General features: G+C 36.6%; 1 protein-coding gene across 1 annotated transcript in view; it reads right to left on the bottom strand.

Moving 5' to 3' along the window:
• LOC120245182 (neuroendocrine convertase 2) overlaps nt 1-18,391 on the bottom strand; it is a gene marked incomplete at its 3' end in the record, with an annotated part of 232,254 nt that overhangs the window by 186,802 nt on the left and 27,061 nt on the right. Inside the window, exon 2 of the mRNA XM_039252110.1 lies at nt 5,507-5,611. Within this exon, the coding sequence (XP_039108041.1) occupies nt 5,507-5,611 (105 nt within the window). The remainder of the gene's footprint in view (nt 1-5,506; nt 5,612-18,391) is intronic.

Here is an 18,391-nt window from a genome sequence, read left to right as displayed (position 1 = left end):
AAGCTAGAAAGGTAAAGCTTCCACTGATAGAGTGTAAGGGAGACATCATCCATTCTTTGAGATTGGGAACTGAGAAAAGTTTTAAGCAAATAGGAGTTTCTGACTTGCAAAATGATTTTAAAATGACTTCAAGTGATCATTTTGTGGTCTAGTAAAATTGCTTTGAGAAGGGAATAAGTGTTTTTAAATCTCAAATCAAATATAACTTTGCTAAACAAATCAGGTTATTTGTTGTGAAATTATTTGGCTTCCATATGACTAATGTGTGTTGCTCATTGAATGAAGGGAACCTTCATATTTTTTAATGTATTTCATTTCAATACTATGTCAGATATGCAACATGGTCAACATAAACTGTGAAACAATATTGTTTTAAATAAATCTATTCTTTGCAGATTTTTAGCAACTTGTAGAACTGTGTGTGTGTGTGTGTGTGTGTGTGTGTGTGTGTGTGTGTTGGGGTGGGGGGGCGAGTCCAGTATGTAGACTATGGACTGCAGTCAGGTTTGGCTTCAAGATTTGTTGACGTTGCTCTTAGCCAAAGTTTAACAAATCCCACAGACATTTTGGGCAGGGAATATTTGCTCTTAACCATGATTCTCAGAAGTCATTTTTAGTTTTATTATTTCATCCCAGCATTAGATTTAATGATTCTCTCTTCAAATTAGTTTAGCTACCCAAACTTTCCAAATATATTGCCCTCACATGGATGGTTGTACAGGACCGTGAATATGATCAGCAATCCAGTGTATTGGACTTTTGAAATGAAAAACTGGCTCTTGGAACACATGGTTGGCTCAGCCGGTTAAGCATCCAACTCTTGATTTCAGCTCAGGTCATGATCTCATGGTTCATGAGTTCGAGCCCTGCATTGAGCTTTATGGTAACAAGTGTGGAGACTGCTTGGGATTCTCTCTCCCTCTCTCTCCACCCTTCCCTTGCTCACTCTCTCTCTCTCTCTCACTAAATAAATACATACATACATACATACATACATACATACATACATACATAAAACTGGTTCTTCATGGGGTTCTCAGTGACAGGGCCTGGAAGTAATAAAATGGTAACTGGTTTCTTTTATCCACAATTAAGAATATATTTAAAGGAGGAGCTAAAGAGAATGCTATACTGTTTCCTAGAGGGTGCACATTTTAGAATAGGGATGAAAATATAAGATTAGAAGAACTTTTTCATGGATTAAAACCCTGAGGAAAAATTACTAACCATTCATTCGACAGTTATTTATTGAACATCTACTATGTATTGAGAACTGCACTGTGCAAAGATATCCAGAAATAAGCAAGACACAATTTTTCCTTTTTCACATCTAAAAGATGCTACTCAGTCTTCTAATTCTTTACTCTTCTTCTTCAATTAATTATTTTATTTGAGTGTAGTTGACACACAATGTCACTCTGCTAATTCTTTTAGCGAATAGAGATGGAAAGGCAAGAGAACACCTTTAAAACAATCTGCATCAGAATCTATTTTCCTAACTGTTGTCCTGTCACTCAGTGAATGAATATGAACACATTGAAAGTAGCACTTTATTGGCCTGGACAAAAAACACATATGATCTTTTTTCAGTCTTTCTCTTGTTTTTCTTAAACACAAAAAGTATTTTCTAGATGAGGGTGAACCATCCTTGAAATTTTTGTTCTGAAGCCAAAACAAAACCAAAGTCAAGTTTTATCCGCTACCTTTTTCCTTATATCTTGAGTTGACAACACACCTTGGTAGTTTCTATGACTAAAAAACTACCTAGTAGATTCACTCCTGAAAGCCTGTAGCTGCTCAAACCCTCCTGCTCTTAAATACCTGGTTCTTTGGGTTTTGCATCCTTCTTCCCCAGTTGTAGGACAGTGAGTGAGAAAAGCCAGGAAGAAATGTGGAGACAGAAGGAAGAAGGAAACTGGGGCTGCAAGCATGATGCAGGCCTAGGAGATAACATATTTCAGAGAATGATAAAACAACTTGCTCTTTTTTTTAATAGTTTATTGTGAAGCTGGTTTCCATATAACGCCCAGTGCTCATCCCCACACGTACCCTCCTTCATGCCCATCACCTCCCTTCCCCTCCCCCCACCCCTAAAACAACTTTCTCTTAAGATGTTGGTTCATAAAATGTAACTTAAAACATTTACTCGAGAGATAAGCCTGGACTAGTAGTCCTCTTTGGCTATCTGGTCCTTTCCTTTTCCTTCCTATACTTCCATTTACTTTTCTTTTTGCAGCCTGTGTGAATATGCTTGTAACCCCAAAACTGAGGGTCTTTTGGTTTCCTCATAATTGGTATCATAATTCTCAGCAGATTTGCCTTTTTGTTTAAGATCTGTAAACCAACAGGGCAGAATCCTTATATTGCTACTCTTGCACTGGCCATAGTCCGTGCTTTTTGTTTAAGAATAGTATCCCCTCCAATGAGGATGAGGAGAAAAAGGAAATTTCATACACTGTTGGTAGGAATGCAAACTGGTGCAGCCACTGTGGAAAATGGTATGGAGATTCCTCAAAAAATTAAAAACAAAACTACCTTACAATCCCAGAATTCCACTACTGAGTATTTGCCCAAAGAATATGAAATAAAACATTAATTTGAAAAGATATATGCATCCCTATGTATTATTTACAATAGTAAAATTATGGAGGCAGTCCAAGTGTCCACTGATAGATGAATGGATAAAGAAGATATGGTATATCTTTGTGTATGTGTGTGTATATATGTATATATATATACACAATGGAATATGTGTATATGTATGTATATATGTATGTATGTATGTATATATATGTATGTATATATGTGTATATATATATGTATGTATATATATGTGTATGTATATATGTATGTATATATATATATATATATATACACATACACAATGGAATACTACTCAGCCATAAAAAGAATGAAATATTTTCATTTGCAACAACATGGTTGGATTTAGAGAGTAGCATGTTAAGTGAAATAAGCCAGTCAAAGAAAGGTAAGGGTCATAAGATTTTACTCATATGTGGAATTTAATAAACAAATGAACAAAGAAAAAAAAGACAAACCAAACCAACCAATCAAACAAACAAACAGACTCTTAACTATAGAGAACAAACTGGCATTTACTAGTGGGAAGATTGGTGAGTTGGGGATTGGTGAAATAGGTGATGGGGATTAAGAGTACACTTCTTGTGATGAGCACTGAGTAATGTATAGAATTGCTGAATCACTATATTGTAAACCTGAAAAAATCATAACACTGTATGTTCATCACACTGGAATAAAAAAATAGTCACCCCCATATTTTGCAGTCAGCTGAGACCAAAATTAGATAACCAAAAGAACATCATGTGGGAAAGACTCAGGGCTTAATCTAATATTTTGAAATGAGGCAGTCATCACTAGCAGCTTTTTTTCCCCTAAAGAATTATGAGATTTTATGCTTTTTTCATTTCCTAGAGTGACTTTATTATTGACAACAGCCTTAACATTTACCCTCAATGAGAGGACAGAGAAAAGGCATAGGAGATGTATGATCCTTAGTGTCCCCCCTATTTTCTACCGATCATGGGCAGGGCAGATGGTTGTCCCACCAGGTAGAGGCAGATAACTACCAGGATCCTTATAGGGGGCAGTGAAGGGAGAATGGATGCCCCTTTTGGTTAAAACAGACAATATTTTGAAGATAAAGACAAATGATTAGAATCACTAGTGCATGATCTCCTTCTTTACTACTTAATCCATTTTATTTTCTTCTCATTTGAACACATCACTCTAAACTTCAAGAATAAGCATTTCAAAGATCATTTCAAGTAAGTATAAGAATATCTTAACTTAAATGGGCCGAAGGAGTCTATCTGACCCAAACAATGGCTTCTTAGTTTCACTGTTCACAATTCTCTTTCTTAAGCATCACTTTCTCTCTGTCCCAGTTTCGTTTATGTTTTTCTCTCTGGATGGTCTTGAGGCAACATCTTTAATTGTGGAAGAGGAGAACCCAATGGGACTTTGAAGCAAATATATAAATAAAAGGAAAACAATTGACCATAAAGTGTAAGATCATGGGACAGAGATAAGGTGTTGGGAAAACCAATGTCACAGTGCACCAGAATGGTCTTTGTCTACTAGTATCCACTCTGGATCCATAGGTGAGACATACAAGATTTCTGTCAAGAGGCTCCCCAAGATATTTCTCAAGCTCTGAATTGGTACAGTCAGGGCCAATGCTGTTATGACACAGAAAAGAGACCTTTTTCCCTCAGATAATGGTGCCAGCTTCTACAACAGACCCTTTAAGAGGCCTGTCATGAGCTGGCAGCAGGCAGCTTGGGTCTTACTGTGAAAGCAGATAAAGTGGCTTCTCAGAGCAGAATTTCCACTCCAGGGAATGGGGGATCCCCTGGGTTAAGGAGTTAAAGGAAAACTGCCTATGGCTTGTCAGTTGGGGGTCTGCTGGGAAGTCTGTTTCATCTGTATTTCTAATTAAAGCCCAAATTAAACCCAGCCAAATGTTAACATGAAAAGCCCCACAAGAATGAGTTTCTAGATTCCATCAATTCCAAAAGAATCTCATGTATAAGTCTCTAACTCAAATGTCTGACCCATTTTATATCCACTTTCCCCCAAGAGTTCTGGAGAAGACTTGTGCAGCCATCAATGTACAGAGAACAACTTGCCTGGATTATTAATTTTCCTTAATTAATAAGATAATAACATATTATTAATAATTAATAAGATAATAATTTATATTAGTCAATTGAATGAGTCTGTAAGTATAGGGGGATGGAAGAAGGGATTTGATAGAGGATTCAAGAATGACCAAATCTCCTATTCTGGAAAGGGAGCTGCTTCGTGGCTAAAGTAATAAGTCTGACTGTGAGGAAGTTGAATTTAAGTCTCCAGGGAGAGTAGGAAATGAGACCTGGATTCCAAGAGCAAGGTAAAGACTCTAAGTTAAAAATGGGGGTCATGAGCACCTTTGAGGTATGGTGATAAATTAGATGGATGTGATAAAATATGGAGAGAAAGTCTGCAACCTTGCATGGATACTGAGAAGTCCATTGCCTACTGTGAGCCTGACATTTGCTGGCTCACTCATTTCTCCATGCCCAGGATGGGCACAGTAACCTCCTCAAGCATGTGAATTCACCAGAAGAAACCTTCCATAAAATGACTCATTAAACATTTTGGTTTCTTCCCATCCATCACAGGCCAAAATATGTTCCCAGGCAACCAGAAGTCCAAACACAATAATGCAGGAAAAGATAACAAGTAAAGAGGTGGTGTCTCTGTTTATTCCTCACCTGCTCCACAACCTATAAAATATTTACTTATCATGCACAAGGTAGAGGAGTAGTGAGTCCCCAGTACCACTCTGCCAAAGTTCCATTTTGCCTATCACAATACTTGACGGTCTCTACTTCAAAATTCCCAGCACACCCCTTTATACATTCCCTCAGTGGACTCAGGTGTAGCAGCAGAGGTTGGAAGGCAGGTGTCCAGGGAAACTCACCCTGGGGTCTCTCTCCAGCTGCTGCTTGTGATGTAGGCTGCGTCTTCTCTTGGCCTTTGCAAGGCCATTGTGGTAAAAGTGGTACAGGCCTTCAGTGAAGGGGAGCTGTAGAGAGTCAAATAGACATAGGACACAGTTAGCTTCTGGGGGTGGCCCCACGGCAGGGAAACCAAAACTAGAGCTGCATGCAAGGGCTCCATGGGATGAGATATATGTGACAAAATCACTTGCAACTTCCTTCCTATCAGACTTCGACATCTCTTTCCCTATTTCTGTATTCCTTTCGTTTTCTCTATATACTGTCCATTCACCCCTCCCCCTCCTCCTTTTACTCTTTCCTCTATTTCTTTAGTTTCTACCTATTTTTTGATCCCTTCCTCCATAAAGTCTTCCCTTTATATTTATTCACACCAGGTTCTCCATTCTCTTCTTTTGAAGTAGTATTTATACTCCATGTCTGATTGTTTCAGAACTGTGTTGTGACCTATTCCTGTCTTCACAGCTGCATTATCTGTCCTATATCTTAGACTTTCTCTGTGACTCCTTGGTGCCTTTCATCATATTGAGCACAGTGCAACCATGTAAATCTAGTAAGCACCTGTTAGATGATGGGCCAGATTTCCCTAATTTAAGGATCCTTGGGATTGGGCATGGGTGTCAGAGCTAGTTGCAGAAAACACAATAATGAGACCTTGTCTTCTGCTCAGGGCCTGTAAGAGTCAGAGAACATAGGACTGTCACTTGTCCTATGACAAAATTGTGTTTGGGGCTTATAATGTATAAAAATGTATTAGTACAACAATAATAGCACAATACTTTTGAAATTAAGTTGGTATTAATTTGTTTAAGTTATTATTGTTTAAGTTATTTATTGTAATCTCCTGGGCATCCACCAAGAAAATAAGTGAAAAATATATAGTAAAATAAACAACAAGGTAATTAAAAAGATGCACTAAAGGGGCACCTGGGTGGCTTAGTTGGTTGATATCTGACTTCAGTTCAGGTCATGAGCTCACAGTTCATGGGTTCAAGCCCCACATCAGGCTCTGTGCTGATAACTCAGAGCCTGGAACCTGCTTCGGATTCTGTGTCTCCCTCTCTTTGCCCCTCCCATGCTCATGCTCTTTGTCTTTCTCTCAAAAAATGAATAAAAGTTAAAAATAATTTTTTAAAAAGGTGTGTACTAAAATATTTAACACAAAAAGACCTTTATGAAAGAACAAAAGAAAAAAGTTTATAAGACATATAGAAAGCACATAGTAAAATGTCAAGTGTAAACATCTTTTAAATATTACATTAAATGTAAATGGATTGAAAGCTTTAATCAAAAGACAGATTTACAGAATGAATTTAAAGAACACATTATTCAACTACATGCTATCTATTTCAGAGGGGATATGATAAAGGAGCATAAGGTAAACTGAAGACAAAGCACAAGCTAACAATAACCCTACTCCGCCTGGGTAGGATATGTGTGACATTCCTCAGGCACCCCTGGCTGCTCAAGAACAAAGGAAAGAGGAAAACAAATGGTTAACTAATAAAGATCATAGTGATGCAGGTTTACAAATGTCTTAATAATTTACAAGAAAAAGGCAATCTTATCAATAGCCTAATCTCCAGAAACCTATAGACTCAGTTTGCTAGAGCCCCAACATTACCCTCCCTTCCACAGTGAGGCAGGAAACAAAGGCAAGAAGGAAATGGTAGGTAAAATTAAATTTCCTTATAGCCTGGAGCCCACTGAAAACTACTTGAGGCAAATGCAGAGTATAACATTTCTCCAGGAACTCCCAACTGTCTTAATGTTAATACCTTACAAGAGGAAAACAACTTAGTTTAACAATAGCAAGGCTTCTGGTTTCTATGCATATAAAAGTCCTTTTGGAGGCCTCCCTTTTGCCTTTACCTCCCCCAACTCTATAGTATATAATCAATCACTGTTCACAGCCCCAGTGCAGCTCTTCCTGACCACCAGTCCTGTCCCCATACTTTAATAAAATCAATTTATTGCACCCCCCAAAAAAGATACACTTTAAATTCAAATAAACAAATGGGTTGAAAGTCAAGGGATATGAAAAGATATACTGTACAAACAACAACCAGGAAGAGAGGAGGACTGACAATACATATACTAAATATAATTGATTTTAAGAAAAATTGTTACTACAGACAAGGAATGACATTTTATGGTGATAAAAGTGTTAGTACATCAAAAAGACAGATAATTATAATATATATGCATGTGACAATGAAACTGCCCAATTCACAAAACAAAAGCTGACAAATCGGGGCACCTGGGTGACTTAGTCGGTTAAGTGTCCAACTTCAGTTCAGGTCATGATCTCACCGTTTGTGAGTTCGAGCCCCATGTGTGGATCTGTGCTGACAGCTCAGAGCCTGGAGCCTGCTTTGGATTCTATGTCTTCCTCTCTCTCTGCCCCTCCCCCACTCATGCTCTGTTTCTGTCTCAACAATAAATAAACATTAAAAAATTTTTTTAAAAAGCTGACAAATCAAAGGGAGGAATAGAAGGGTGCCTGGGTGGCTCAGTCAGTTAAGCATCCAACTCTCATTATAGGTTCAAGTCATGATCTTGCAGTCATATGATTGAGCCCTGCATCGGCTCTATGCTGAGCATAAAGCCTACTTAGGATTCTCTCTCTCCCTCTCTCTCTGTCCCTCTCCTGCTCTCTCTCTCTCTCTCTCAAAATAAATGAACAATTTTTTAAAAGGAGAAATAAATAAAAAATCAATAAAAGTAGACCATTTTCAATAATAGGTAGAACAAGTATGCAGATCAAAAAGTAAATTGAAGACTTGAACAAAACCAAAAACCAACTAAACCTAAGAATTATTTATGGAACATTCCACCTAACTATAGCAAAATTCATAGTCTTATCAATACACATGGAATATTCTCCAAGATAGATCATATGTTAGGCCATAAATCAAGCTTCAACAAATTTAAAAGGACTAAAAATACAAAGTGTGTTATCTGATCACAAATGCTAATTACATTAAAAATCAATAACAGATTGGTCTGTTTTTTTTTTTTTTTTTGGCTAGTGTGTATGAGCCGTTTATTAGCAACACTGATAGCAGGATGATGGCTAGTGTTACTTCATATGAGATTGTTTGGGCTACGGCCCGTAGGGCTCCGATTAGGGCGTATTTTGAGTTTGAGGCTCATCCCGACCATAGGATTGAGTAGACGGCGAGACTGGATATGGCTAGTATGAATAAGACACCTAGGTTCATATTGATGAGCGGGTACGGTATAGGTAGTGGTACTCATATGATTAATGCAAGTGAGAGTGCCAGGATAGGGGCTATGATGAATATAGAGATGGATGATGTGAGAGGTCGTAGGGGCTCTTTGGTAAATAGTTTTAGGGTGTCTGCGATGGGTTGTAGCAGTCCAAATGGTCCTACGATGTTGGGTCCTTTGCGTAGTTGTATATAGCCTAGTACTTTGCGTTCTACTAAAGTTAGGAAAGCTACGGCTAGAAGAATAGGAATGGTTAGTGAGAGAATGTTAAGTGCGAACATGTTGTTAGGGAGAGGAGTTGAACCTCTGATAGTAAAGGTTTAAGTTTTATGCAATTACCGGGCTCTGCCACCCTAACAAGCCCGAGAATCTCGGGCGGCGGGTTGTGTGAGTTGTTTAGATTGAGATTATATCATCTATTGTACTTAGGGCGCTTTAGTGAAGTAGGCCCTATTTCTCTTGTCCTTTCGTACTGGGAGTAATTGCGTAATAGATAGAAACCGACCTGGATTGCTCCGGTCTGAACTCAGATCACGTAGGACTTTAATCGTTGAACAAACGAACCTTTGATAGCTGCTGCACCATCGGGATGTCCTGATCCAACATCGAGGTCGTAAACCCTATTGTCGATATGGACTCTAGAATAGGATTGCGCTGTTATCCCTAGGGTAACTTGTTCCGTTGATCAAGTGTATTGGATCAATAAGTGATGTTATACTTTTGACTGGTTAGTCTAGATTAAAATCACTCGGAGGTTGTTTTATGCTCCGAGGTCACCCCAACCTAAATTGTTGACCCATGTGGAGAGTTGTTGTCCCTGTTGGTTATAATTTTGTCTCTTTGGGTCAATTAATTGAAGCTCCATAGGGTCTTCTCGTCTTGTTTTTATATTCCCGCCTCTTCACGGGAAGGTCAATTTCACTGATTGGAAGTAAGAGACAGTTAAACCCTCGTGTGGCCATTCATACTAGTCCTTATTTAGAGAACAAGTGATTATGCTACCTTTGCACGGTCAGGATACCGCGGCCGTTTAACTTGTGTCACTGGGCAGGCAGTGCCTCTAATACTGGAAATGCTAGAGGTGATGTTTTTGGTAAACAGGCGGGGTTTTTGTTTGCCGAGTTCCTTTTACTTCTTTTAATCTTTCCTTGGGTGCACACCTGTGTCGGATTAACAGTTGGTTTAAGATATTTGGTTTATAGTTGGGTTGTTTATATCTTGTTGTTAACTATCAGTGGACATCCGTTCTGATATAAGCTTGTGCAAGGAGAAGTATTTCTTGTTACTCATATTAGCATTATTGCTTCTATTGTTAAATAGATTAGCCCAGTATTAAATTAGGAGTTTGTTGTGTGTTTTTGGTATTAAGGCATGATGATTGTTGAGCTTTAACGCTTTCTTAATTGGTGGCTGCCTTTAAGCCAACTATGGTTGTGTTTGTGCTTACTCTCTAATGAAGGCTGTATCCTAGTTCTAAAAAGCTGTACCTTTTTAGACTATATTTTAAACTTACATTATAATTTTGGGTTTTTTAGGCAAGTTTAAAGTTGAACTAAAATTCTTTTCTGGGCAACCAGCTATCACCAGGCTCGATAGGCTTTTCACCTCTACTTATGAATCTTCTCACTATTTTGCAACATAGACGAGTTCATCCTGTAAAGATTGTTCGTAGGTAGCTCGTCTGGTTTCGGGGGTTCTAGCTTAAGTTCTCTTTGTTAGATTATGTCTAGCTAACTCATTATGCAAAAGGTACAAGGTGTAAGCTTTGCTGTGTGATGCTTTTAATCCGTTCTTTCATCTTTCCCTTGTGGTACTTTCTCTATAGCGCCAAATCAAATTTCTATCTCCTATACTTTTATGTTTTGTTGAATTTTTTGGTTTACGTGCTTGTGTTAGTTGAGTTTGTGGTTGTTTGGGCTAGGTTTGGCTCAAGATGGTCAGTTTAATATGAAATCTTCTGGGTGTAGGCCAGATGCTTTGTTTAAGCTACATCTTGTTATCCAAGCACACTTTCCAGTATGCTTACCTTGTTACGACTTGTCTCCTCTTGTGTTTATTATGAGTTAAATAGGATTATTAGGTTGTGTGTCACTTGAGGAGGGTGACGGGCGGTGTGTGCGTGCTTTATGGCCCGATTCAATTCAGCTCTCTATTCTTAATTTACTGCTAAATCCTCCTTTAATTCTTAATTTCATAAGAATTTTCGTATAGAAGTGTTCTGGTGCAGAAAATGTAGCCCATTACTTCCCACCCCATGGGCTACACCTTGACCTAGCTTGCCTGGATGGCTCAATTGGTTAAGTGTCCAACTTCAACTCAGGTCATGATCTTGTAGTCTGTGAGTTCAAGCCCCATGTTGGGCTCTCTGCTGACAGCTCAGAGCCAGGAGCCTGCTTCACATTCTGTGTCTCTTCTCTCTGTCCCTCCCCCCATTCATGCTCTGTCTCTTTCTGTCTCTTAAAAATGAATAAATATTTTTTAAAAATCAATAACATGAAAAGTTGAGAAATTTGGAAAACAATATACTCCTAAATAATCATGGGCCAAAGAAGAAATTACACTGATTATTCCAAAATACTTTGAGATGAATGAAAACAAAAAAAAGAATTTAAAAATTTTGGGGATGTAGTTAAAATAGTGCTTACAGGGAAATTCATAGCTGTAAGTGCCTATAGTGAAAGAAGGCCTCAAATCAATAACTAAATTATAACAAGAAGAGCAAACTAAATCCAACAAACAGCAGGAAAGAAATTAGAAGATTTAAGTTGGAATAAATGAAATAGAAAATTTAAAAAAAAAATAGAGAAAACCAACAAAACCCAGTTATTGGTTTAAAAGTTCAAGAAAACTCTAAGAATTGAAGAAGAAAAAGAAAGACTCAAATGAATAAAACAGTGATGAAAGAGGAGACATCACTACCAACATACAGATATAAAAATTATTTTAGAGAATACTATAAATAACTGTATGCAAACAAATTAGATAGCCTTGGTAAAATAGACAAATTCACAGAAAGACATAAATTTCCAAAATTTATTCAGAAGTAATAGAAAATTAGAAAAGACCTATAATAAGTAAACAGATTAAATTAATAATTTTCAATCTTCCTATAAAATAAAGCCTAGACCAAAATAATTTGACTAGTAGGTTCTACCAAATGTTTAGAGAATTTGTATAAATCCTGCAGAAACTATTTCAAAAAAGGTAAGATGAAGGAACACTTCCCAACTAATTCATCAAGGCTACTATTACCCTCATATGAGAACCACAGATATAACAAGAAAACTAAAGACCACTATCCCTTGCAAATATCAGCCCCCAAATCCTCATCAAAACACTAGCAAAATGAATCCAGTAACATATACAAAGGATTATATACCATAACTAAGTGGGATTTATCCTAGGAATGCAATGTTTTGACAGCTGAAAATCTGTTAATGTAATAACAATATCAATAGAATAAAGGGCTTTTCTGAAAAAAAGTGTTTATTGAGATGATTATTAGATTAAATCAACTAGTCTTTTATGTTAAGACATTCAAAAAACTTAGAACAAAAGGAAATTTCTTGAATCTGAGAATAGTAACTAAGAAAACACACAAATAACATTATATTTAATGTTGAAAGGCTGATTGCTTTCCCCTTAAGATCAGAGCAAGACAAGTCTGACTTCTTTCCACTTATATTCAACAGTGTAATGGCCGTTCCAGCTGGGACAAGAAAAAAAAAGAAATAAAGGCATCTAGATTGAAAATAAAGAAAAAATATCTCTATTTGCAAAAGACATCATCTTGTACACAGAAATTCCTGAGAAATCCACAAAAAACTATTCAAATTAACAAATGAGTGTGGTTGCAAGACATAAAATTAATATACAAAAATCAATTATATTTCTGTATGCTAGCAATGACCAATCCAAGAATAGAATTAAGAAAATAATTTTATTTACGATAACATCAAATAAGTAAAATATTTGAGACTAAATTTAGCAAAAGAAGTATAAGACTTGTACACTGAAAAGTACAAAATATCATTGAAATAAAGAAGATATAAAAACAATGGAAAGATATCCCATGTTCATGGATTTTTAAGATGGCAATACTCCCCATTTTTGCTGATCTTAAAATTCATATGGAAATGCAAAGGACCCCATAGCCAAAGCAATCTCAAAAAAGAACAAAGTTGAAAGACTCACACTTTCTCAATTCAAAATGCAATACAAAGCTACAGTAATCAAGACAGTCTGGTATTGGCATAGAAGAGACATACAGTTCAATGGTATAAAATTGAGAGTCCAGAAATAATTTATAGTAATTTATGATTAAGTGACTTTAACCCTGTTGCTATAAAAACTCAATGAGAAAAATTAGTCTTTTCAACAAGTCATGCATGGAAAACTGAATACTACCCAAAAAGAATCAGTTTGGATCCCTATCTCACATCACATAGAATTTTTAAGTCAATATTGCTTATAGCCTTAAATGTAAGAAGTGAAGCTATACAACTCTCAGAATAAAACATATGAGTGAATATTCATGACTTTAGGCTAGGCAATGATTTCTTAGAAATAACACCAAAAGGAAAAAGGACAAAGGACAAAAGACCCAAAAGCCCAAAATTGGACTCTATTAAAATTGAGGATGTTTGTGCTTCAAAGGAAATCATCAAGAAAATGAAAAGATAATCCATAGAATGAGATAAAATATCTTCAATTCATATCCATGATTAGGGACTCATACCAGAATATATAAAGGACAACTTAGCAATAAATTTAAATAACTCAATTTTAAAATGGGCAAAAATTTGAGTAGATATTTCTCCAAAGAAGATATACAAATGACCAATAAACACATGAAAAGTTGTTCAACATCATTAGTCATTAGTGAAATACAAATCAAAACCACAATGAGATATTACTTCACATCCACTAGAAAAAAAAGCAAATAAAATTAAAAACTAGCAAGTATTGTTGAGGATATATGAAGGAATTTGAAGTCTTGTACATTGATAGTGGATAATAAAATGGCACAGGCACTTTGGAGAACAATCTGTCAGTTACTCAAAATACTAAGCATGGATTTTCATTTGATCCAACAATTCTAATCATAGGTATATATCCAAGAGAAATGAAAGTATTATGTCCATACAAAAACGTGTACACAAATGTTCTTAGCAGCATTATTCATGATAGGTAAAAACTAGAAACAACCCAAATGTCCATCAACTGAAGAATGGATAAACAAACTGTGGGGAATATAATTTTGAAACAAAAAAGAATGAAGTACTGATACATGCTATAACACAGATGAATCTTAAAAACTAAATGCTAAATGAAAGAAGCCAGACCAAAAAAAATAAAAAAAGGCTACATGTTTCATCACTTCCTTTATATGAAATGTCCAGAACAGACAAACGCATAGAAATACAAAGTAGATTAGTATTTACATCAGGGACTAAGAGGAGGCAAAAATACAGAGTGATTAGTAATGTTACAGGGTTTCTTTTTGGGGCAATCAAAATGTTCTAAAAGTATATCATGGTAACATTTCACAACTTTTTGAATATATTAAAAATAATAAAATTGTACATTTTGAAAGAGCAAATTTTATGATTTGTGAATTATGTCTCTATAAAATGTTATTTTAAAAATCCTGTGATGAACAGCCTCGTAAATGTCACTATATGTACAGATGAGAGTGTTTTTGAAGGATATATCCCAGGAATGTAATAATTTAATTAGAGATTGTGAACATTAGCATCTTGATAAATATCCTCCAAAAGTTTTCCTATCAAATTTGTGTCAGAACAACCAGAAGGTAAGAATAAAAATATCCATTGTCTGATACTTCCAAACACTGGACTGACATTTATTAATTGAAGTTGAAATTTTGCCTATTTAATAAACAAAACATGTCATCTTATTTGGATTTCCTTGTTTTTAAACTTTGAACATCTTTTCCTATGTTTATTGAACATTTTAATTCCTTCTCTTCAAATTGCCTGTTTGCATCTTTTCTGCATTTTTCTATTGCTTGTCTTAAGCCAGGCACTGTGTATTGCACTGGAGATACAAAGATAGATATGACATGTAAATAGCTCACAATCTATCAAGAAAGGCCTATTTACACACAGAAGCATATAAATGGTACTCTGTGATGGAGTGATCTAAGTGCATGAGTTCTGGAGTATCTTGACTTAAATTCTGGCTCTTCCATTTAATATGACCTTATGGCAAGTTGTTTAACTCTGCTGGGCATCAGTTTACACAATTATAAAATGGGAATGTCCCTTTTTCATGTTTTCCTGAGAATTAAGTGAGATACTGAATAGAAAGATCTTGGAATAATGCCTGGAACATAGTGTGCACTCAGTAAGTGTTGGCAAGTATTTTTATTGCTAGAGTACAGTGTGCTACAACAGTGTTACAGACAATGTGCCATTAGAACCCAAAGGAGAGATTATTTCAGTCTGAGAGATATATGGGGAAAGTTTCATGAAATTTCTGGAGGAAGGGAAGGGTATTCAGACAAAGGGAATATTTTTCATTTTTATTAAAGTGTGTATTTTCCTAATGTTTCAATTTTGAAGAGTGTGGCTATTTTTAAAACATAGGCGTAAGTTCTTCGACAGTCTTCCAATCAAGAGATGAAATAACTTGACCCCAACTCTTGAATCTGGGGAATGTGACCACTTTGATCAAAAGAATATGGTGAAAATGATGCCATGTGACTTTTGAGGCTAGGCCATAAAAAGCCATGTGACTTCTGCCTTGTTCACCTGAACACTTGCTTTTAAAGTCCTGATTTGCCATTTAAAAAAGTTCAACCACTCCCAGGCTTCCATGTTATGATGAAACCCAAGCAACTTTGGCACCTTGTGCAGTCCTTTATTTGACAATCTTGGCTGGGCCAAGTCTTCAAGTCACCCTATTTTGGATGCTAAATATATAAATGAGGAAACTTTGAATGATTCCAGACTCCAGCCATGCTAGGCATCCTTCAGCTACCAAGTCTTCTCAATCGAATTCCTATGTGGACCATCCATAGGCCATTCCCACTGTGCCTTGCCTGAATTTCTGATCCTAATTCCATGAACATAATAAAATGGTTGTGGTTTTGTACTACTCAGTTTTAGGTTAGTTTGTCACTCAGAAACAGATAACAAGAAACAAATAGCTGGCTTAAAAAAAAAGTTTTGTTTCCTCAGTTTTTAGGACCATGTGAACTTTAAACTCTACACTATTAGTTATGTCTATTAATTGGTGATACCAGCCTGGAACAGCTCAGTTAGGGTCTTTCAAGTGACCTTCCTGGCACAATGGGAGGGGCCTTGAAACCAGAGCAGCAGATACTGGAAGAACTTCAAGGGCACAGCAAATTTGTCTAAGAGTCTTGTGTGTGAATGAAAATCTTTTAAAACACCGCAGCTTTTGTAATTTAGTTCCTGTTCATTAAAAATCACATTCTCCAGGACAAATTAAACACCAGTATTTCATGTGTATTTTCCAGGCTCAGTGGTTCTTGAATATTTTTTTCTACTTAACTCCACTGATATGATATACTCAGAGTAATGTTAAGATTTGACTCCAAAAGTGAGGATAGGTGGAGGATGGAAAAGGAAAGAAAATGTAAGTGTTCTGACCTTTTGCTTTTCAAAGTCTTGTGCCTTTCTTGACTGTCAGGTGGTATGGACTTGGAGTATTATTTCTGTTGTGGAGGGCATGATGAATCTGAGAATTTTTAACACTAGAAAGGACTTCAGAGTAATCAAGCACCAATGAGCATCTCAGGGACATTATTCTGTTTTTTGTTTTGTTTTGTTTTGTTTTTTACTGATTTTTCAGAAATAAAATTTCAATAGAGACAAAAGGAAAATTCTTCCTTACAATGCAATTCCAACTAATAAATGTAAGAGTAATGATGGAAATTGGGTACTACCCTTTAGGAAACATTGTAGTAATAATTGTGGCTGGCAAGCATCACCAACAGATATGTCTTAAACTTAGTGGGTGAAATATAGTGATAAATAAAGAGAAATAATACTTTTATTGTGGAGAAACCTAACAGACACCTTCCTAAACAAGTGATCAGGTTAGCCTCACCCAAGGTATCAAAACCAGATGCCTTATGATATGATGTACTAAGAAGGAGACAACCTTGCAGATCCTGAATTGGATCTGAGATCAGTAAAGAGGACATTAGTGGGGAAAATTTGAACAAAGTTTGTAGATTAATTAGTGATATTATATCAATTATTTACTTGGCTTTGATAATTGTGCTATGGTTATGTAAGATGTTAACCTGGGGAGGGCTGGATAAAGGGTATGTGGTAACCCCATGAACTATTTCTTAAGTAATTTTTTGTGGTAAAATATAGATAATATAAAGTTTATCCATTTTATCTATTTTTAAGTGTACAGTTTCAGTAGCATTAAGTACATTCACATTATTATGTAACCACCACCACTGTCCATCTCCAGAACATTTTCCATTAAAACTGAAACTCTCTATCTGTTAAACAATAACTCCTCATTCTCTCCTCCCTGCAGCCCCTGACTACCATCATTTTGCGTTCTATCTTTATGGAATTTGACTACTCTAGCCACCTCCTATAAGTGGACTCATGTAGCTTTTGTCTTTTTGTGACTGGCTTATTTAATACCTCACAATATCTTCCAGGTTCGGCTTATTTAATACCTCACAATATCTTCCAGGTTCACCAATGTGTAACATGTGTCAGAATTTGATTCCTTTTTAAGGCTGAATAGGCCTTAAATGTTTGTTGTGTATATTGATGAATACTTGGGTGGCTTCTACCTTTTGGCTAGTGTGAGTAATGCTGCTATGAACATGAGTATATCTGTGCCATTTGTGCAAAAACAATTTTTAAGTTATATCCAAATTGAAATTTTTAAAAATGTAAAAATATTTTTAAAATTAAATTTGAGGGGCACCTGGGTGGCCCAGTCGGTGAAGCATCCTACTTTGGCTTGCATCTTGATATCACGGTTCATGAGTTCAAGCTGGGCCTCGGGCTCTGTGCTGACAGCTCAGAGCCTGGAGCCTGCTTGAGTCTGTGTCTTCCTCTCTCTCTCTCTCTGTCCCTCTCTAGCTTGTGCTTGCTCTCTCTACTCTCTCTCTCTCTCAAAAATAAATAAATATTAAAACAAACAAACAAACAAACAAACAAACAAACAAACAAACTTAGAATGTTCCTTAGAAGAGCATTCAAGCCAGAGGCCCTACTACTTCCTATTGTCACATACCCAGGCCACTTCAATACTTATGTTACCTGAAGGCCATTGGGTTGCACCCCTGGCTTGGTCTAACTGCTTCATTTTATAAAATGAGAAAGACTACAATTCAGGGATGGGCAGGGCTCTCCCAATTGAGAAGGAGCAGCCAGCAGAAATCCCAGGTCTCCTGACTGTAAATCAGCACATCACACTGCCTCCACGGCAGCCTCAGTGTTTGCCCCAGCCACCTTTGCAACCATGGCTTTGCATCTGACAGATTACAGGCTGGAGCTCCTAACAAAGACAAGTGTGACTGAAGAACAATGAAGCTGGTGCGTGACATCGCCTCTGCTATGTCCTTGGGACCCATGACCTGGGAT

Source organism: Hyaena hyaena, unplaced genomic scaffold, assembly GCF_003009895.1.
Source record: "Hyaena hyaena isolate Hyena2069 unplaced genomic scaffold, ASM300989v1 scaffold_411, whole genome shotgun sequence".
Classification (NCBI taxonomy): domain Eukaryota; kingdom Metazoa; phylum Chordata; class Mammalia; order Carnivora; family Hyaenidae; genus Hyaena; species Hyaena hyaena.
Note: the sequence above shows the minus strand (reverse complement) of the source record. Positions and strands in the feature narration are given on the sequence as shown.